The sequence below is a fragment of the Neoarius graeffei genome, chromosome 16 (assembly GCF_027579695.1).
Source record: "Neoarius graeffei isolate fNeoGra1 chromosome 16, fNeoGra1.pri, whole genome shotgun sequence".
NCBI lineage: Eukaryota > Metazoa > Chordata > Actinopteri > Siluriformes > Ariidae > Neoarius > Neoarius graeffei.
The window spans coordinates 30,658,905-30,681,300 of NC_083584.1; the positions used below are offsets into that span (position 1 = coordinate 30,658,905).

General features: G+C 41.5%; 1 protein-coding gene across 4 annotated transcripts in view; it reads right to left on the minus strand.

The window, feature by feature from the left end:
* Positions 1-22,396, minus strand: part of elmo1 (engulfment and cell motility 1 (ced-12 homolog, C. elegans)) — a 202,476-nt gene that overhangs the window by 80,341 nt on the left and 99,739 nt on the right. For 3 of the 4 annotated variants that reach the window (XM_060942765.1, XM_060942766.1, XM_060942767.1), the window contains 7 exons: positions 20,371-20,406; positions 16,968-17,067; positions 14,312-14,463; positions 14,080-14,158; positions 9,832-9,882; positions 8,903-9,025; positions 7,971-8,099 (listed from right to left, as the gene is read on the minus strand). In XM_060942765.1, coding sequence (XP_060798748.1) covers positions 7,971-8,099; positions 8,903-9,025; positions 9,832-9,882; positions 14,080-14,158; positions 14,312-14,463; positions 16,968-17,067; positions 20,371-20,406 — 670 coding nt within the window. The remainder of the gene's footprint in view (positions 1-7,970; positions 8,100-8,902; positions 9,026-9,831; positions 9,883-14,079; positions 14,159-14,311; positions 14,464-16,967; positions 17,068-20,370; positions 20,407-22,396) is intronic. The other variant, XM_060942768.1, reaches the window with a different exon arrangement.

Below are 22,396 nucleotides of genomic sequence, written 5' to 3' on the forward strand. Positions count from 1 at the left end.
GAAAAAAAAACAAAGTATGATTGTTTTGGGAATAAATGAACTTTATTGAAATCTTTGAATCTTTCATTACAATTCAACTCCGCCTTACATATCCTAAGTTTACCGCGACTGTTTTCTCAGTCATTCAGAGTGAGCTCCTTCTAGATGCTGTACAGACTCTAGACCAGACAAGTGCCTTCAAAAAGTTTATGAGTAAGTGGAGGGCGTTTTAGTGAGGGCTTTTTGGAATGCTGTGAGTTAAGCTCAGTGGTTTTTTTTTTTTTGTTTGTTTGGGGGGTTTTTGTGCCTGATCTTGTAAACCCCTCGTACACATGAATAGTCAGTGCCCCCAAAATGCACTGTTGCTTTGGCGTTGTGTAAGCACTGTAAGTCAAAATGTGTAGACTTTTTTTTTTTTGGTGCCTGAGGTCCTGGGGAAGTGGAATCTTAAGAGATGTTTTAATGTTTGAATGTTGAAATGGAAAAAAAAAAAAAAAAAAACTTGTTGCAATGCTACACATGTCGTCAACTTGATTCAAGATAGTCTCTGGTCTCATATCTAGAGTATTTTACTAATTACAGGTCACAAAAGGAGAATCTTTTAAGTTAGCAATGCTTAGTTGTAGAATTTAACAATCCTAATATTAGTATATTTATCTTAAATTCAGTTTTTACGGCTAAGACTTTGTCATGAATTCAGGTGAAATACCCTTAAAATGAAATAAATAAAAATGACTTGAATGGCTAAATGTAAGAAGTACGATCTTGTTATAAGAACTATTTTGATTATTTTGAGTTAATCAGATCTCACATAATAAGTTCCCCAGTCTTATTTTGGAATTATTTCATCTAAAAACAGGTTAGATTTTTCATCTTACTTTAAGAAATCTTACCAAGTCACATTTGACTAGTTCCATTGGCAGATTTTTTTCACCTGATTCAAGCAAATATGCTTTGTTTTAATCTTTTATTTCTTATTTTTGAAAGGCCATTTTTTGCAGTGTGAGACCACAGTATTCTCGAGAAGTCACAGTAGCATCATGACACGCAGAGTTTCTGGGACTTTGACAGAAAACTAACTGAACTTTTTTGCCCAGTGGTCAGGTACCAAACCCTAAAGTTGTGTAGGAAGAAGAAGAAACTTTTATTTGTCACATGCACACTTCAAGCACAGTGAAATTCATCCTCTGCATTTAACCCATCTGAAGCAGTGAACACACGCGCACACCCCCAGAGCAGTGGGCAGCCACACTACAGCACCCAGGGAGCAGTCAGGGGTTCGGTACCTCGCTCAAGGGCACTTCAGGCCAAGACCGCCCCACATTAGCCTAACCTTTGGACTGTGGGGGAAACTGGAGCACCCGGAGGAAAACCACACAGAAACGGGGAGAACATCCAAACTCCACACAGAAAGGCCCTCACCGGCCGCTGGGTTCGAACTCAGAACCTTCTTGCTGTGAGGTGACGGTACTAACCACTACACCATCGTGCCGCCAGAACTCATGGTACTTGAGGGTGGATATATCATCACTTATCACTGCTGTCAGGTTACACATGGAGCAAAAACGTTTGGGTCATTGATGTTATTTGTTCCATCAAAAACAGTTGAAAATTGACAATGATTTTAAAAGTTTAACAGAAATCATTTTGCTTCCTGATATTATGGGGTGACACTTCATGTGCTGTAGTGCACCAATAACATCCTTACAGGATCATTTTTTATTTTCCTAAAATTGTTTTCATTTCATCATTTCCTTTTTCATTCATTTTCAGTGATGGATTTATTCTGGTCAGGGCCATAGTGGATCTAGAGCCTATACCAGGAACACTGGATGTGAGGAGGAAATGCATGGAATGGGATTGCAGGCTGTTGCAGGCCACCATGCGCACGCGATCAGACATTATGCTGGCTTTGTCCTCGATCTGTACGAGAGTGATGAAGCCTAGAATGGTTCACAGAGCCTCAACAAAGGAGAGATGAGTCAAGAGCTGATTAAAGATAAAGGGAAGATCGCTCTCTCTCTCACTCACGCCTGAAGAGCATCAATACAGTTGAAAAGAAATATTAAAAGAGCTGGTAGCAACATGTCATAAGCCATGTTGTGTTATGCTCTCTGAGAGAAAGAAAAAATAGCACCAGTAAGAGAGAGCGCGAGAGCGAGACTCAAGCAAATTTCTATCCAGCATCTTGCAAAAGTATTCATCCCCCTTGGTGTTTGTCCTGTTTGGTCGCATTACAAGCTGGAATTAAAATGGATTTTTGGAGGGTGAGCACCATTTGATTTACACAACATGCCGACCACTTTAAAGGTGCAAATTGTTGTTTTATTGTGACACAAACAATAATTAAGATGAAAAAACAGAAATCTGGAGTGTGCATAGGTATTCACCCCCTTTCGTATGAAATCCCTAAATAAGAGCTGGCCCAACCAATTCACTTCATAACTCTCATAATTAGTTGATTAAGATCCACCTGTGTGCAAAGTGTCACATGATCGGTCACATGATGTCTGTATAAATCAACCTGTTCTGGAAGGACCCTGACTCTGCAACACGACTAAACAAGCAACATGAAAACCAAGGCGCCTCCAAACAGGTCAGAGACTCACAGACCGGCCCAGGAGGGCATTAATTAGAGATACAACAAAGACACCAAAGAGAACACTGAAGCAACTGCAAAAATCCACAGTGGAGATGGGAGTATCTGTCCATAAGACCACTTTAAAGTGCATATCCTGAACCAAATTTGTTTTTTTTATATGAAAGTATGTCCCTTTACACACTCATCCAGAAGGGTAATTTTGCACAAGGCCATCTGTCTACAGCAGAAAAAAATAAAATAATAAAACGCGTCTGGAAAAATCCCAAGGGAGTCTGGAGCCAGATTCGTGACGTCACCTGCGGAAGCTCCAGCAGGCTGCGAGAGCTTGCACGGTTTCTGTGCACAGCCTGTGTAGATCAAGTTTAGCAGCGAGCGATTTTGCATTGAAATATGGAATTGTCACCTGAGCGCAATGTTACTTCACCTTTGGATGAAGAATGTAATGTTGCTACACCCTCCTACGATACGTCTCTGTTAACCATTTTAATAATTACGTGATACCGTTGAAGAAATTTGCAGAAAACCACCAGGTCGTTTTCTCATAAACAAACCAGCGCTGACATAGGATTCAGAAGGAGGAGTCCCGCACGTGACATCATGAAAATCAGTGTTTGCTGGGAAATCCAAATGCCAAGTTTTTTCAGAGGCGGACCAATTCGCCTCAAATGGCTTGATTTCAACTGAATTTTTCTGGTATTGCGCAAGGTAAAAAAATTGCACAAAAAGCAAAATGTGACAGATATTTGACCAAAGTTTAATATAAAATAGGAGAATTACATTGATCTTGCTCCTGAATTTACCCGTGATATGCACTTTAAGCTGTACACTCCACAGAGTGGGGTTTTATGGAAGAGTGGCCAGAAAAAGAGTCACTGCTTAAGAAAACACATTTGGAGTTTGCCCAACAGCATGTGACAGACTCCCCAAACACATGGAAGAAGATTCTCTGGTCAAATGAGACAAAAATTGATCTTTTTGACCATCATGGGAAAGGTCACGTGTGGCGCAAACCCAACAACCTGAGAACACCATTCCTACAGTGAAGCATGGTGGTGGCAGCATCATGCTGTGTGGATGTTTTTTCATCTGCAGGGACAGGAAAGCTGGTCAGGACTGAAGGAAAGATGGATGGCACTAAATACAGGGCAATTCTGGAGGAAAACCTGTTTGTGTCAGCCAGATGTTTGAGACCGGGATGAAGGTTCATGTTCCAGCAGGACAATGACCCTAAACATACTGCTAAAGCTACACTGGAGTGGTTTAAAGGGAAACATTTGAATGTCTTGGAATGGCCTAATCAAAGCCCAGACCTCAATCCAATTGAGAATCTGTGGCATAGCTTGAAGATTGCTGTAGACCAACGCAACCCATCTAACTTGAAGGAGTTGGAGCAGTTTTGCCTTGAAAAATGGGCAAAAGTCCCACTGGCTAGATGTGCTAAGCTAATAGAGACATACCGCAAGAGACTTACAGCAAAAGGTGGCTCTACAAAGTATTGACTTTTGGGCAGGGATACCTATGCACACTCCAGATTTCTATTTTTTCATTTTAATTATTGTTTGTGTCACAATTTAAAAAAAAAAATTTCACCTTTAAAGTTGTAGGCATGTTGTGTAAATCAAATGGTCCAACCCCCCCAAAATCCATTTTAATTCCAGCTTATAATGCGACAAAACAGGACAAACACCAAGGGAGATGGATACTTTTGCAAGACACTGTATTTAAAACATGCCCACATTAGGCCTGTCCAGTTCCTTTAAATCTTTTACGTCATCTATGCTTTTTTTCAGGAAGCCAAAAAAAAAAAATCAATCATCATCATCAGTGCTACACTATGTGTTTGTTTTGCTTAAATCATGGAATGTGAACACATTTTTTTTATCCATTTATCTCCTACTATGTTTCGTAAACATTACGAAACATAGTAGGAGATAAATGGATAAAAAAATGTTCAAGCCTACAACAGCTTAGTCAAATCCCAAATTACTACATGTGTTCACTATTGAGGTTTTTCACCCACGTGACCAAGTCATGTGATGCATCGTTAGGCTGCCATTTTGGACGTCACGGCTCGAATCAGTTTGAATGCGAGGAAGGCGACAAACAAAAAACATAAAAGAAAAAGGAGCGAGATGCAGAAAACACCTTCACTATCCAGCGATGTAGGGCATTTACAGGGCGAGCAGAGGGAGAGGTATTTGCAAAAATTGAAGTTAGCAGGCTTAGAGAACGACGTTTACCTGCTTCCACCAGGATTGTTCACTGACGTACGGAAGTACACGAAGCCCTCGTCTTTACCTGACTTCGGCCCACATGATCTGTATACCTATGTCGTTAAAAACCCATCGCCATACACAGGTATTGATCTGAAAGCGTATAAGAGTTTGGATGCCTACAAATATTTTGTGTCAGGCTGGGTAACATGCCTACATCAGCGGGTCGTCCCTGGAGCCGGTGGTCGCCATCTGATTACAGCTAAGGTTTGTTCACATTTTCATTTACTTTCGGTCCTCAGGATAAACAAAATGTTATTAAATGTCATTGAAATAACTTCTTAGTCTGTTGAGACATGGCCCGTTATAAATTTACTGTTACCAGGCAATGACCAAGAACTGTATTATTAGGGTCGGTGTAGTTGTAGTAGTGCACTAGCAGCTAGCTGTTAGCACTAGCTAATGTCAACAACATAGTAGCTAGTATGTTACTGTAGCAATGTTTACGTTCAGTCATTTGGATGACTGTTAAAACCTTTCAGTCTCAAGTTTTTCCTTTACTGGATTTACTAGTTTACTGTAATTATGATCCGGCAGCTATTTACACCGGATCCAGTGTAAATAGCTGCTGGAGCGCGCTCCGGCTTGCTCCCCCTCAAATTAAGCAGCGCGCTCCGGCTTGCTCCCAGAGCACTCCGGGAGCAAGCCGGAGCGCGCTGCTTAATTTGAGGGGGAGCAAGCCGGAGCGCGCTCCGGAACCTCGGCCGGAGCACTCCGGGAGCAAGCCGGAGCGCGCTGCTTAATTTGAGGGGGAGCAAGCCGGAGCACACTCCGGCAGCTATTTACACTGGATCCGGTGTAAATAGCTGCCGGATCATAATTACAGTAAACTAGTAAATACAGTAAAGGAAAAACTTGAGACTGAAAGGTTTTAACGGTCATCCAAATGACTGAACGTAAACATTGCTACAGTAACATACTAGCTACTATGTTGTTGACATTAGCTAGCTTGACCTTCAAAATGGCGGACACCGGGGCGTCAGGTGACCCTGTGACGTCAGGTGAAAAACCTCAATATAGGGTACGACATAACAGCGTTCAGGCACTTGCGTAGTACCTAACAGAACTCTGTCTGAGATCAGAGTCAGTCAAAGAAAATAATGACTTCATTCAGAGAAGATTTCCTTCTTCAAAGCTTGGGAAAGGCATACTTTAGAGAAATTAGAACATGGCATATTAAACATTCACAATGTGGATTTTTTTTTTTTTTGCCTTAAAATATTATACATAAATAATCTGAAAATTCAAATGGTATTCAAACATTGACATTCGGTTCCAACAAGTATAGTGTACAGTGCAACCCCCCGGCTACTTTCACTTCCATCTGCATGACCTGGATCTTGTGAGCTCCAGAACATATGGGAACATATGGCTCATTAGCACAGCTGATCCAAACAGCCCCTGCAAGACTCCAGAAAAAACGAAGGGAAAAATTTGCTACTAGAGAACAGACAAGCGAGAGGATCTAAATCAGTCGCTCTGCAAATTCTAGGTATTCTGTGCGTGTTTGTCAGATTTTAGAGCACTCCTTATCGGTGGACAGCACACAGCAGCAGGTGGGGTCTTTAACAAGCCACAGAAAATGAAAGCTATAGCTCAGACAGTAATATGCTTTTTCTCATTTTCTCAGACCTCCCCTCTCTCTTTCTCTCGGTCTCTCTCACCCCTCTTATCTGCTCACCTCCTGTCTCTCTATCTCTCTGAAGATATGCCAAACCCATAATGAGGAGAGCGTGGCAGGTGTTCAGTAAGACACAAAAAAGTCCTCAGAGCAGTTATAAAATATGCAGCCACAGCAGCAGGCTTGATTTTCTGCTCATCTCAGGCACTTGATGATGTTAAGCAGTTAAACTTTTTTTTTGACCCAGCAGCATCAATAAGGCGGCACAGTGATGTCAGTGGTTAGCACTGTTGCCTCACAGCAAGAAGGTTCTGGGTTCAAGCCCAGTGGCTGACGAGGGCCTTTCTGTGTGGAGTTTGCATGTTCTCCCCGTGTCTGCGTGGGTTTCCTCCACAGTCCAAAGACATGCAGGCTAGGCTAACTCATCTCATCATTTCTAGCTGCTTTATCCTGTTCTACAGGGTCGCAGGCAAGCTGGAGCCTATCCCAGCTGACTACGGGCGAAAGGCGGGGTACACCCTGGACAAGTTGCCAGGTCATCACAGGGCTGACACATAGACACCGACAACCATTCACACTCACATTAACACCTACGCTCAATTTAGAGTCACCAGTTAACCTAACCTGCATGTCTTTGGACTGTGGGGGAAACCGGAGCACCCAGAGGAAACTCATGCGGACACGGGGAGAACATGCAAACTCCGCATAGAAAGGCCCTCGCCGGCCACGGGGCTCGAACCCGGACCTTCTTGCTGTGAGGCGACAGCGCTAACCACTACACCACCATGCCACCACTAGGCTAACTGGTGGCTCTGGGGGCGTCGTGGCTAAGGCGCCATACCATAAATCCGGGGACCCGGGTTCGATTCCGACCTGAGGTCATTTCCCGATCCCTCCCCGTCTCTCTCTCCCGCTCATTTCCTGTCCTGTCTCTACACTGTCCTATCCAATAAAGGTGAAAAAAGCCCAAAAAAAATCTTTAAAAAAAAAAAAACTGGCGGCTCTAAAATTGTCCATTGGTGTGAATGATTGAGAGGAGAAAATCTCTATAATAATCCAGTAGAAGGCAACGGGAAACCACTACTGTAATGTTCCCTAGACACTTTGATGGCTGAAGCCGTCAGAGTGGCCACGTCACTGTAGCGATATGCCAAAATGGATGGCTGGAGCATGAATAAATTCGGCATTGCTTCATTTTCTTATAATTGTTTTTATCATTATAAAAGCTAGAGGGAACACTAGCGAGACATACAATAAACTAACTCAAAGGTTTAAAAGAGCAATTCCACCAAGCCCATTATGACGAGCGAATTTGAAATGGGCGCATCAGTCTTTTCAAACGTTACAAGTGTAAATAACTCGAAGCCAATCCCCAGTAAAAGCCTGCAAATTAACACCCTGACTTTTGAGTGTAATAACACGACGTGAGCACTTGTAAATGTTTCTAATCAACAAGTCCGATGAGACATCAGTGTAGACGGTGAAACAGACTTACGATGAAGCCTAGTTTCTTGTAGTCTCTGGTGTACATGGACTTGCGCTTTTCGATACTGCCACTGCTGTTGGACTCGCAGTCGACATCGAAGGCGATCCGCCGCAGCTCAAAAATGATGTCTCTCTGAGCCTGTGTGTACGACACGGAGAGAGAGGATTATATGGCTTTACATGCACACGAATAATATGATTATTAGCTTTTCACAGTTATTGGATGATTCGAATGGTCATGGAAACAGCAAACTACAGTGCTGTGCAAAAGTCTTAGGCACCTTTTTTTTTTCATACAAACTTTGTTACAGATTTCTGTTTTCTGAATTCTACATTATCGAGTCAGCACGAAAACATTTTAGAGTCCAAACATTCGTTTTCCAGCACAAAATTAAATGTTACGGAAAAACAATGCTTGTATCTGAGCAGAATATTACACAAGAGACGACTTTTCAGATTAAAAAAGAAAACATAATGAAGGCTGCTGGAAATTAAGTAGCAAGTGTAACGGTCACAGTGTCTAGAAGTTACTGCGGCTGGTTCTGTAAGATGCTCAGTAAACCCTACAGCTCATTTCCTTATCAAACTGTACCTGAGACTGTTTTTGTTTTAAACAAAGGGTTGTCTCACACCAAATACTGACTTTGATTCATTTATTATGGCTTACTATGAACTACCGTTCATAGTATTTTTTAATGTTGAAACATTTCATTTCATCATTTTAAGCCATTTTTGGTCTACAGCATTTCTTTCCATGTGCCTAAGACTTTTTCCCCACAGTACTATACATGATTTCTCCATCACACTTACAACTAACATGTCAAAGCTTTCATCTTATCAGATTCCTGAAGTACACAAACACTTTAATCACTTTTTCAGTTATCGGATTATTTTTAAATGCAAACAATTATGTCACATTATCAAGGACAGAGACACACACACCTGGTCCTGAGGGTCCATCTTGGTCATCATGCGATCTTCCAAAAGGTTAAAGGTCAGCACTTGCAGCATATAAAGCTGGTGGGCCATCTCATCATTAATGGGCTTAGGGCTCCTGATTACATGCTGGAACACAGATAAGGAGAAAGCACAGAGATAAAAATTTAGATGGCTTTAAAGTGCATCTCACGGGTAAATTCAGGAACAAGATCAATGTAATTCTCCTATTTTATATTAAACTTTGGTCAAATATCTGTAACATTCTGCGTTCTCTGCAATTTTTTTTTTACCTTGCGCAATACCAGAAAAATTCAGTTTAAATCAAGCCATTTGAGGCGAATTGGTCCGCCTCTGAAAAAACTTGGCATTTGGATTTCCCGGCAAACATTGATTTTCGTGACGTCATCTGCGGGACGCCTCGTTCTGAATCCTACGTCAGTGCTGGTTTGTTTATGAGAAAACGACCTGGTGGTTTTCTGCAAATTTCTTCAACGTTATCGTGTAATTATTAAAATGGTTAACAGATGTATCGTAGGAGGGTGTAGCAACACCAATCTTGATGGGATCAGTGCTCATCGTTTCCCAAAAGACCGGACAATGAGAGAGAAATGGGAGCGCTTGGTCTACACAGGCTGTGCACTGAAACTGTGCAAAGCTCGCGCAGCCTGCTGGCGCTTCCGCAGGTGACGTCACGAATCTGGCTCCAGACTCCCTTGGGATTTTTCCAGACACATTTTGTTGTTTTATTTTTTTCTGCTGTAGACAGATGGCCTTGTGCAAAATTACCCTTCTGGAGGAGTGTGTAAAGGGACATACTTTCATATTAAAAAAAATTAAACTGGTCCAGGATATGCACTTTAATGTGGATAGTAGTAGAGAGAGAGAGAAGAAAAAAGAAAGCCAAAGGGAGAAAGCCAAACAAAGGCACTCACACTAAGGATAATTTGGCGCAACTGCTTCTGTGCCAGGATGTGAGTCATTTCCTGCAAACACAAACACACACAGTTAAGATGCTGAATAAACAGCAGGGTTGGAGAAAAGCATTTTATATCTCAGTTTGAATGCACTTACGGTAAGGGGACAATCAAGGATGTTGACAATGTTCGGATCATACTACCGTTACAAATGCAGCACGGAAAAGAAAATGAGAGTAACAGAGTGAGAGGAGATGCAAAGGCAATTGTGTTAGTCGTGCAGAAAGCAGAAAACAGACAGCAGCGAGACAGTACATCCATTAGTACATCTAGCATTCTGTAAAAAGACTTCAGTTGATATGTAGAGACATATGATGATCGCTAAAATGAACAACTATCCAGCTCAGGGTTCTAGCTAAGCCTTTTCAGCATATCGGACCGATACGCAATGTTCCCTTAACCGCTACGCCCACAATATTGCCAACAAGCCTGTAAAAGTTGCCGTTACACTAATAAAAAGACTTGTCAATCTTGAAAATGTGGTGTTTTGTTTAATTTTCTTTTGTTATTTCGACGCGGCGACAACGGCGCACCACCATGCAAATGTTCTACATTCGGACGTACTCCACACCCCGTCCATATCAGTGTCCAGTGCATAGCTGCCCGAGTGGTTCCGTGTGGAGATAGTCACTGATCATGCTAGTCCGGTTTACCTCCTTCCTTATACTGTGTTCACGGTAAAGTGCAATCCGTGTTAAGAGGCGCTTACGCACCATGCATGTAATACGTACCAGTCCCCGGCAATTTTTTTTTTTTTAATGATGCAACACAATACATTGAAACCGTCGGAGTAACGGTCAGTAGGGAAAGGTATGATATGAGTTAGCTCAGGATAGTCATGGATTGTAATCAGGGCTTTGAACCGGAATTTTTTTTCCTATTGGTTCGTTCCGAACAGAAACGGAATTTTAACGTTTCCGGTTTTGGGTTCCACCATTAAATAGACGTTCCCGAACCGGTTAGAACAAAAAAATTTCGTTCCCGGAACGGTTAATTACGTTCCCTGTCAGCTGTTTAACAAATGACTATAAAATTGTCTCTGTCTCATCCAGCTTAAGCCAAATGTAGGCTAATTCTATTACAACCTTCATTAAATAAGACAAGAAATAATTCAAAACAATTATTATTTCAAATGTTGGCGATTTGGATTCTCAGTATGTCTTCCCATCTACACAAACAGAAAAAGTGCCAAAAATGAAAGAGAATTCGTTTAGTGTGTTACCAAAGGCTAGTCAGGCCCTATAGAGGGCTACCGCATGACGTCACCGCGCCGCGAGATTTTGTTAGGCGCCATATTGGAAGTACACATCTATGCAAGTACATACATTCATAAACTACAGCTGAAATGTAGCCAGGGCCGGTTCTGCCCTAATCTGGACCCGGGTGCAACATTGCGCAACCCCCCCCCCCAAAAAAACCAAGTCTAAATCAGGACAACCATCACATAACTATAACTATAAACATTTTATATCAACTATTTTAACTAAATGGGCTATAATCAATAAGCCTGCAGGCAGCCACGGCGGGCTGCCTCAGAAAAGTAACCATTCAATGACGCAACTGAAAGCCTGCAGCCACGGCGGGCTGCCTTAAAAAGTAACCATTTGTCCTACCTTAAAACTCGTTTTGCATTTTCTGCCTCCTTTTTTGTATTTTCGACCCTCCGTTTATTTTCTTTCCTTTTCTGAAAACCCGATTTGTGTCCAGACATTTTGTTCTGCTACCAGCGAACTAACTCGTCAGGTCTCGTCTCTCGAGCCCGCGATGATTCCCGTGGGAAGGGCAACAACTGATACATTTTTACAAACAGCCAATAGGGAGGTTGCATCGTTCAGGCTCTTCTTTGCTCAGACACTCAGTAATGCATTTACTCACTAGTAGTCCACCTTCCCGCTCTCTCCATTCAATCAGCGAACGTCACACAGGAAGTGAACCCCAGCGGGTCATAGAAACTTGCGCAGGAGAAGAATGACTATTTGTAGGCTACAGAAACTTTGAGGAACGAAATAAAAACCGGTATTAACCGGTTACCATTATTTTTAATAAGCGTTTCTGTTCCGGAACATAAAAAATAATAAAGTTTCTGGTTTCGTTTCTGTTCCATGTGAAATAGAAAAAGTTCCCGGTTTTCGTTTTCGTTCCTTGAACCGGTTCAAAGCCCTGATTGTAATTGAACGGCTGAAGTTGAAAATAAAGCTGACGCTTGGTGAACATCAACTGGCTGTTTATTCTTATTTCATAAATAGGTCACCAATATAGTTAAATATTAATTATAATAAGTCTTCAATCAAAAACAAATCACAGCAACTTTTAGCCCAAAAAAAAAAAATCTCAATATTACCAAAAAAGAGTGACTTTCAGGAAGGCCTGCAAGTGCTAGGAAATGCACGAGGATGCATCTCTGAGCATGCAGAACCCGTGAGCTTTTGGGGGCCTAAGGCAGCCCCCAAACCCCCGGCTGTTATGACTGGTGCCACTACGCTGATATTTTGGTCTAATTAGAACCCTGCAGCTAATTTAGGAAGAAATAGTTATATTAAACAATCATATTGATTTTTTTGAGTATTTTTATCCAGACAAAAAATATATATATATTCGAATAAACCCATCCAGGAGGAATTAACCAAATTGAAATGATGTTTTTTGAGGTTGGGGTTCCTTAAAGCTAGAATGCCTTTCAGATTTTCAAGTGTAGGTCATAAAAAGAATTTTCCCTGACACCCAATTATTTTTGTTTAGTGGACCGAAAGCTATTGAATTCAAAATCACAGACTTCCAATTTTATCATTATTATTATTTTTTAAATAGAACAATTAAGGAATTTAGAGCCATGTGGCCCTAAACTCTCCGCTATTTTTTCCTGCTTCACCATGACCCAATTCAAGATACTACGTCACGCATTACCTGGTGGGCTTTCCCTGTTCGCGCAAGGCATTGTGGGATACAAATTTGAAACAGGAGAGAAAAATGGAGGACGCGAGTATGCGAATGAAATGTGAAAGACCGACTGCAGTAACGGAAAGCGAGAAGAAAAGACGTTATGTTGCGAAGGAAAGGAAACGCAGGACCAAACTAATAAATATCGGCGGTCAGCGAGCACCTCGGTGTGATCAGCTGTTCGTTTAGCGACAGAATGATGGAACTGTCAGTGCACGGTCAAGGTAAACCTGTAGATGGCAGTAATACAACACTGGATGCCAGCTGGCGTAAAACCCAAAAGAAGAAGAAGGCGGTAAACCTGCATGTGTGCACACGGACTTCCTCTGTCTGCTTGACTGCGCGAAGCGAGCAATTTTACGCGCATTATTTGCTAGGGAATCCCTTCAAATTAAATAACTTCCCAGCTACAGAACGGCCTGGGTGGGTTTTTTTTTTTTTTTTTTTTTTTTTTAGATATTACAGAAATAAACATACATCACAATGACCAAATTTCAGAGGGAACTAAATTTCACTGATTTTATGAAATCGAAAGGCCTTCTACTTTTACTGCTTCAGAATTTGGAAACTCTACCTGCTTAACTGAGCTTTAATATTAACGCTAGATTTCTACTGATATAATTAGTGCTAGGGAAATGAAAAACGATGACGGTATATTCCTGACAGAATTTTAGTGTAATTAGGTACAGAGAAGGATTAAGCCATTGCACTGCATTGCATGCATTAGAGATTTTATTATGGGTAAAGGCATAATACATAGAGCATCTGATAAAAATCACTGTGACTCACATTCGAGTTTCTTATTGCTCGAACAAAACGGTGGCAATATGATAGAATTCAGGGTTCAATAAATAATTTGAGTCATTATTTAGATTATTTCCGATAAGCAATAATTCAGCCACAAAATGTAGTCTGTTTACGGTGTGTTTTGGTTGTTAAGCAACACAGCCGGCAAAAATTAGTCTATACAGACAGAAAACTTGGTGCGTTATCACAAAATTCCATTACTGTGATGCTGTCACAGGTGTGCATACTTTGTGGCTCAGATTTCAGAACCAAAACGGTCATTAAAAAAGGTAATACTCAAGAGCGGTTTCTAAAACACAATCTTTTCAGGTGTTCGAAAAAAAAAACCCACCAATATAACCAGCTGTCTGAAGGATCATTTCTCCTCAGAGGTTTTGTTCATCATACCAAATCCCCTTAGTGCAATTTACCTGCAAGAAAGGCCATCATGATAAAATATGAGTAGTGTGCTTTTGTTCGTACCTGTCTCTTGTCCTCGGGGGATTTCAGGAAAAGAGCATTAATCACTGCGATAGTGTAAGTCTGAATGTCCTGATCCGTCCTGAACACAGACAGAAAAACAATACCCAGGGTCACAGAAGCATAGAACACTCCGTCTTTGTCGGTTTTGTTATTGTACCTGATAATGCACAAGCTCTAATGCAGGGCCAACAGTTTCTGAACGGGGTCCCTGTGGGACAGCAGCTCTCCGTACCCTTGTAGATGAGGCATGAGCTGGCCTACAGTGATCTCCTGCACCACTTTCTGGTACAGGTCCTGACTGTTGAGCACCATAGACTCCAGGATGGCCAGAGATCTCTGCAGCACTGCCGAGTCTGTGGACGACTTACACACAAAACTTGTAATCTGCAGCGGAAGGCCAAACAAGAAAAGGTTAAATTCCTGGTTGCGAGTTACAGAAGAAAAGGAAGCAGTTGTGTAAAGCCGGGTATACACTGTACGATTTTAGAAATCTTATTCTTGCTTGAATGGCCTGTTGTATAGTTGAATCGTAAGATTTATATGTACGCAGAGCAAGTCTAATGCCACAACATAGTGCTCATACAGTTTCCAATAGTTTTTCCCCCCCTCTCAGCCTTGGTGGATCTGTCAGAGCCACACAATGTTTTCTATTCTGGTCTGTCAGAGTAGGATGATGATGAAATATTATCCAGACACATATGTTGAAGGGGGTGGCACAGGCTGGCAGCTGTCACTCTTCAAACAAGCCTTGCCACCCTTGAGCTGATTGTAATGTTGGCACTTGTTAGAAAACACATTGACGTGTTGGTGGTTTGTCTTAGGCATGTTTGTGGGTGGAGATTACGTAAATTAAAGAAATGCTAATATATTATCATATCGTATATTATATTATTATACACACAGGACACTTTTTCCATGGAATAAAAACATGTATTCTATTCTCTTCTAGCGGGTTTCATTCATTTGGTTTGATAGCATGCAATATTGTTAGCATATCGCTTACCCTACATGTATTACGCCACTCTATCCAACGGAGAACGAGCGTTGAATATTGTTGTGACATCGCACGTTGTCAGGACAACACGACACACGTTGGAGCTGATGCGAATATCCAATGAGAGTTTTCTGCTGCACATGCGCACAATCATTTCTGTGTCCGCCAGGAAAGAGAAAGACGCGTTGAACACCCGAAAGGCTACCAAAACTTCATTAAATATTCTTCACGCATATTTACAAGGGAAAAAAACAAAACAAAAAACATACCAATGGACGTCGAAAAGCTGGAAAAGAGACATGTTGGAGACGTAAAACTTCCGCGCTAGCGAGCGACTGTGACAATTTGTAAACAAAACATGGCCACCAGGTTTGCTTTGTTAAATACAGAAGATGCTGCCAGGTAGCTCTGCTGTGTGTAGTTGTCAATGTTGGTTTTAAAAGTAACTCAGTAAATTACAAAGGGAAATGAATACTTAATATGAGTGCGAGCGTGCATGGAAGAAGAGTCTGGAGACGGAAATCTTAGTTTTTTGCTTGTTAGTCTGTGCTACTTTTTCTCGATAGTACTGGCTTGACCGCTTTATTAGGATTCGCTAACACTAGTGATGAACGCTACACCGGCTGGAACGTGTGTGCACTGCCGTGCTAACAGCGCCGAGTCGCGGGTAAGTTAGCACTGGCCTTCACTAACGCCACTGATGAACGTTACACCGGCTGGAAGATGACTGCACTGCTGCACCCACAGAGCCAACTCGCAGGTAAGCTAGTGTTGGCCTTTGAGAATGTTGATATGAAGAGAGTGTATGTATAATGATAATACTGGCTGGCTTTTTTTTTTCATGGTATATCAGATATATTCCATTCAGCTAGCATGATATTGAACTCGTCTTCGACTTGTTCAGGATCATGCTAGCTGAATGGAATATATCTGATCGACCACTCAAAGCCAGCCAATATTATTTAAATATCATATATTACATTATATTTGTTACATAACAGTGTCACTATTCAGAAAACAGACATTCGTGTTTGATTTAGGCATGTTTGTAGGTGGAGACTGATTTTCTATATTTTGAGCTATAATCTAATAGACCTGTGCACTCTGTCTGTATCTCTCTCTCTCTAAAACAGTGTACCAAGCTGAGGTTCTTACAGTTTTCCTTACAGATCTGAGTTGTACATCTCTGGATTTAAACCACCAACAATTAGGTTCTCCTCCATCTTCATCAAATCAGCATGAATGACAGAAGCCTCACCCAGAAGGTCTGTGGCTGACTCATGGCCTCCACAAGTGGGCTTTTTATCAACAGTTAAACTCCAGTGAACTTTAACAGACGACCGGCGTAATTTTGTGCACGTCTGTGAAGAAACTGTTCCCATAGAAATTAATCTGCGCTTTTAAAGGATACGAAAACGTCCAAGAATGCAGCCTTCTGAACGCGATGCTTACTCAATGAACCATACCTAACTATTGATTTAAATCGTTGTAGGTATTTTAACCAAATTTAAACATAGAGCAACTGCAAAGCCTTCTTTTGTCCATTAATTTTGCAGGAATACATATTACATTCTGCAAAAGCCACCTATAGATCATCAGGGGTCCAAACTCCTGAAGTGCTCTTGACCACTCTTTTCCATTCCATGTCTAAAAACCTGTACATGCTCCTCATATGTTGTTGAGAAAGCCCTGTAGTTGTGCATTATCTTTGGGATATCGGGCAGACGCACACACTTTGGAAAAATCAGTTTGTGAGGCCGAGATTGTTTGGTCAGTAAATCCGGTACATCCGAACACTACATCCAGTCCAATTCTGAGGTTTGATCCGAGTTTCAAAACCATACAGTGTACACCCAGCACAAGACAATCATCCCACACTGCCTCATGAACACACCTTCTTGATGAAGGCCACTGAGAATGTATCCCATGAGATGATGCCATGGTCCATGAGTTCCACGAAGGCCGTCAACGTGTAAGACAGTATCTCACCGAAGCTGCAAGAAACAAGATGACAGCCACTAGGTTCATGTCTACCTACTGAGCTGATCTGGAGCACAACTAAGCCTCAGCCTTATTGGGGAAGGGGAATTGCAGGAGTTTTTAGCCAACGCCATGACAAGAGGGGAGCCACAGAGAGCTGAGACATAAAGGAGAAGGCAAAGACAGCATGGCACTACAGCCTCTAACTACTCTACAACACCACAGAGCAGAAGACAGGCAGCAGGGGCGAGGCATCAGCGGTTCAGCAACACGACTGTACAGCGCAATCTCGTGCAATTGCATAAAATTATTAGTCTGATGGGGAAGGGCATAGATCATCGAAGAAAAAGCTCCGAATTCATTTTAAGCAAACAAAGCACAGAGCTGGTAATATTCTGTACTTTGTCATAAACAGAAGCAAGCAACTCTGAATGGTCTTAAGCTTCAAAAAAAACTTGTATTTTGCGCCTTTAGATATTTCTATTGCCACATCTTTATATATAAATAAATAAATACATACAAAAAGACCTTCCTCCTAAAATTTAGATCTTAAATAAAAGCAGTATAACATGAAACTAACAATAAAATGTACCACAGATTACGTCTAAGACTAATAAAGGCTGTTGGTAAATTGTTAGAGGTTGACAGACATGGGTTAATCTGGAATTAGTGTTTTTTGGAGTGGGAAATTCATTTTAATATAGCAGGAAGTTAGAAGTACGTAAGCATTTGCACATGGAATTGAGCAGCAGCCATAAACCAATACAATGTCAGGCTGAACATTTTTTAAGGACTTTAAGAAAAGATTATGAACAACAATTCAACAAACTAACTGCTCCCAAGACTTGCTTTTCGGGCTGAAAATAGAAATGTAGGAGAAGCTGAGGTCTTCGATGGAAAGGTATCAAGAAAACGTATACCATAGGTACATGCGTTGATTAATTTTCTATAACAATCTGACTAGGATAGGAGTTTAGCTGAAAGACAAATGAGAGGTTTGTATTAACACCTTCGTTTTAATGGGTTATCGTTTCTATTCCAACAACTTGATAACAGGATGGACAACCTACATGCTAAAGGCTTAATAATAAACAATTGACGCACCTGTTATTTAACAAAAAACAAACAATGTATATCTGTTGATATGGTGGAATTTTGTGAAAGGAGACATTTATTTAAAAGTTACATTTATGGAAAGAGTCTCTAGTGTCGGCGCTTCTTTAACAGTCAAGGTGTCCCGTCCATCCGTCCATCCAAGATTCTCATTAGTGCAATTTCTCAAGAATGGGCGACAATGTTTGTACGATTTATATGGAATTATCACTGTAACCAGAAGATGAACTGATAAGATCTTGGAATGGATCCAAGCAGGGTTGAGGTCACAGCAAGATCAAATATCTGAAAGTTTTTCTTCAATAGGACAAGACTTGTTGGTGGTGTAAGCACCCCCCCCCAATTTCTACTCATTTTGTTTTGGTCTTATCAATTTTAAAAGGGAAAAAAAAAAGAGAGGTCGATGAGGAAACACCATAAGCAAGAACAGAAACTAACCTGTTCTGCTGCCATTCCACAACATTAAAATGTTACTCTAAGCAGATAAAAAGTATGATGTGTTGATTGTTAATAAAGTGAAAATTGTAATGATTGGCAAATTGCTGTCGTTGAAGAGGAATAAATCATTTTGCAGTGTGCTTAGATAGGAAAATCATCAGCTTTAGGGTGAGAACAATAACTCGGTTTGGCAAGGGGCCACATCATACACTGTCGGAAATAAGGGTACAGGAGGAGTCCATTTCTGTCCCCAAGGTACAAATCAACACAAACGTACCCCCCAGGGCTCATTATTGGACCTCAAGGTAACTAATGCCGCTTTTCCACTACCAACGCGGCTGAGTTGGGCTGAGCCGTGCCGTGCCGTGCTGAGTCGTGCTGAGTCAAGCTGAATGGGGCTGTTGGAGTTGCATTTCGACTACAACCGCGCTGAACCGTGCTGGCTGGAAGTGGGTGGACACATTGGGTGGAGTTAGCGAAAGTGAGTGGACGTCACGTGATGTCGTTAGGCGGCGCAAACAGTGACATCAGTGACCTTTTAAGCGGTAGTCTCACAACCCGGATAGTAAACAATAAACATGGAGGACATGGAGTCGTTAGTGTTGCTGGTCTTGGTGCTGTGGCTTGTTGTCACCGACAACGCCAACAGATACTGGCAAGAGCGTATAGATGAGGCGAGGCGCATAAGGCTTCAGAAATTCTCATAATTCGTAATTCTTCTTCTTCCGGGTTTACGGTGTTTACAGATCTCAGCGTGCTCGCGGGGTGTGTGTGGGCATGTGAGGACACTCCTCCTCACCGATCAGTGCACAGGGGAGTGTCTCCTCACGCCCCTAGCCCCACTCGGCTCGGTTTGGCTCGCTTCAGCCCCACTCCAAAACCGTGCGAGTTTTGGGTGCTGAGTAGGGCTGAAACGAGCTGAGTCGTGCTGTTCTGAGGTAGTCGAAACGCGAGCCGTGTCGGGCTGAAATGAGCTGAAAAAGGGTAGTGGAAAAGGGCCATAACTGTACTTTTTCAGGGTCAAGAAAGGTACATACATGTTCCCAAGCAGTATATAAAGGGTACAAATAAGTACCTTAGAGGGTACTGCTAGAGTAACAAGCCGTTGTACCCCGAAAAGTACAATAAGGTACTTTATTTTCTGAGTGTACCAATATGTTGTTGACTATTTTCCTATTAACAGCACACGCTGTCTTATTTTATTCCCTACATGACTACTTGGGTAAAAAAAAAAATATACACATACTGTATATACACATACGTGTGTGTGTGTGTTTAGGTACTGTCTGTTTTATGTCTCAAAAATGAAAAAGTTGATAATTTTTTTTTTAATTAAAAAAAATATACATATATACACTGTGGCAACTTTCATGCATCGGGAATTTCAACACAATCTCACTTAATAAATCTTACATCACATACGGTACATGACATCCAAAAAGAATATTAGCGTTATGTGCAAAAGGATTCAATATCTAGTGTTAAATAGAACTAATCTACAGCTACATGTGCCATGTGAGAAAGGTAGTTAGTATTTACATCTTAAAAGCCCGAATTGCCCAATACCACATGCAAAGAGAGGAAAGGTGCTGATTGGGTTATATGGGGAAAAACATAATCAAACCCATAAAACTCATTAAAGATTGCTTGCGGCTGAAGTAGGTGCCGTGATTTTCCCCATCAGTTTGAGCCAGATCATGCAGACTGTGTAGGATTAGAGACTAAGAGACAGTTTGGGTTATCCAGATCAGGGTTGGGGGGCTTACCAGGGCTTCATCATCTTCTGTAGTTTCTGATACTTTCTGCAAAGATTTAAAAACTTTGACGTCAGGGAGACAGCAAAATGAACAAAAACAAAATGGTCTGATCTACTGGGCTCCTTCTGATACAATTTGAAATCAGAGCCAGAACTAAGAGAAACAGCAGGCTAGTGACAGCGCAAATATTTTCATCCAACATTTGGGAAAAAAAAAAAAAAGTTTAACATCACACAAGTTGAAAAGTCGAGAACAAAAAGACATGGATCTTATAAGCATGCAAAGCTGAGCACTTGAGAAAGCAGAGCACTGCTCACCACAATCTCATCAGCACTCATATCGTATCAAATCAACACAATGCACACATTCCAGCAAAACAAACTTTGCGCAAATAATGAAAAAAAATATATATATGGAGATATGTACACATAATATTGAAAAATATAAGAAAATATGCACATATATAACATTTGTATTGCGGGAATAGAGCTATAACAATATATAAAAATCTTACAATAACCATAAAAATAAGTGCACCCAATTCAATTCCTTCTGTATACACTAGGGCTGTACCTGAATACAAATATGAATGCATTATTCAGAATGAACAAATAATGTGCTCTCAACTGATATAAATAGAAAATATACAAATAAAAAGGTGCACTATTTATTTATTTTATTTATATTTTTAACAGAATGGTTCGCATGGTTTTTGGCTGAGACTAGAAGTATGCAGGGGCCAAAAACATTATGGAAGTGGGAGGGTTTTACTTTCATGAAGCTTGTGGGCCACATTTACGACATGAACACGAATGACAAAAACAAACAAACAAACAAACAAAGTCTCGCACACAACAGTTCATATTCAGGCCACACCCACTTCAGCTTTAAATTCTAATACAGAAAGGAATATTTGGCTTTGTGCTCCATCCCTAGTGTACACATGTAATCATATTATAATGCAGCGTGACAGCATGCCTTCCTGGTTGTCGGATAAAACCTGCTGCGATTGATTGTGTGACATGCTGTATTTTCAAGCAGAAGCACATTGTTCATGTTGGCCCACTGCCTTGCACTGTTCTCTCACGCCGGCTCTTGTGGCATGTATGGAACATGGTTTAATAAGATCCGAGAGCCACTAGAGGGAGACGTCCTATTGCTCAACCAGGCTTTCACACACATGCATGCCTCATGATGTCACCAGCCCGATCCCTGAGCACGGTTTCTGTGCCCTCAAGAGTGCCGTCATGCCTCAGCCTCCAGAATAATTACAGCATGGTCAGTGCGGAGCAGGAATCTGTGGCAGGAATGTTGAGTCTTGGCCAATGCATGAACATACAGTAAGATGTGCGAGTACGTCGTGGTGTCTTTTGGTATGAGCGGACTGCACAGAAACCCACAGAGAGACTCTCTGAGGGCAAGAGATGTTGACACAGAGCTGCTTTATGTATGGCGTGCCCATAGAAACCAATTCATAGTGGTCTGGAAATATTTTCGGCAAGGAAATCGGAGGATGATGCGAAAATGATGAGGCTAAAAGCAGAGGGGTAAAACAAACAATTCGTCCAACTCCCTATATGGAATGAAGCAGAGCTTTCTCGGGCAAAACTGAAAGAAAACCTCCTCATCCAACACTCTGAATTCGAGCTCATAAACAAGACGCCTGAGGTAAACATTTCTCCATCAGCATCAAATTAGGAAACTATCTGCCTGGAAGACCTGACTGAGGAGAGGAGGGGGAAAAAAAAAGCCATTCATCCTGCTCTCCTGCTCTTTACTGCTTGATGGGGGGAGGAATAATTAGGAGAACGTGTAAGGGAAAACAAAAGCGTGATATACCACCCCCACAGAGGCCATGCTGAGTGGCTCCATGCTGTCCTGAGGCTGACTGGCCTGGACGAGATTCAGCCGGGGTTGGAGGACAATCGTTCACGTTCATAAACATTCAGAGACATGAGAGCTTTATGAAAAATCTGTAGTGCGTCAGTCGAGCTCTGCACCATCACCCTGTGTCAATCTCTTCAAATCACAGACA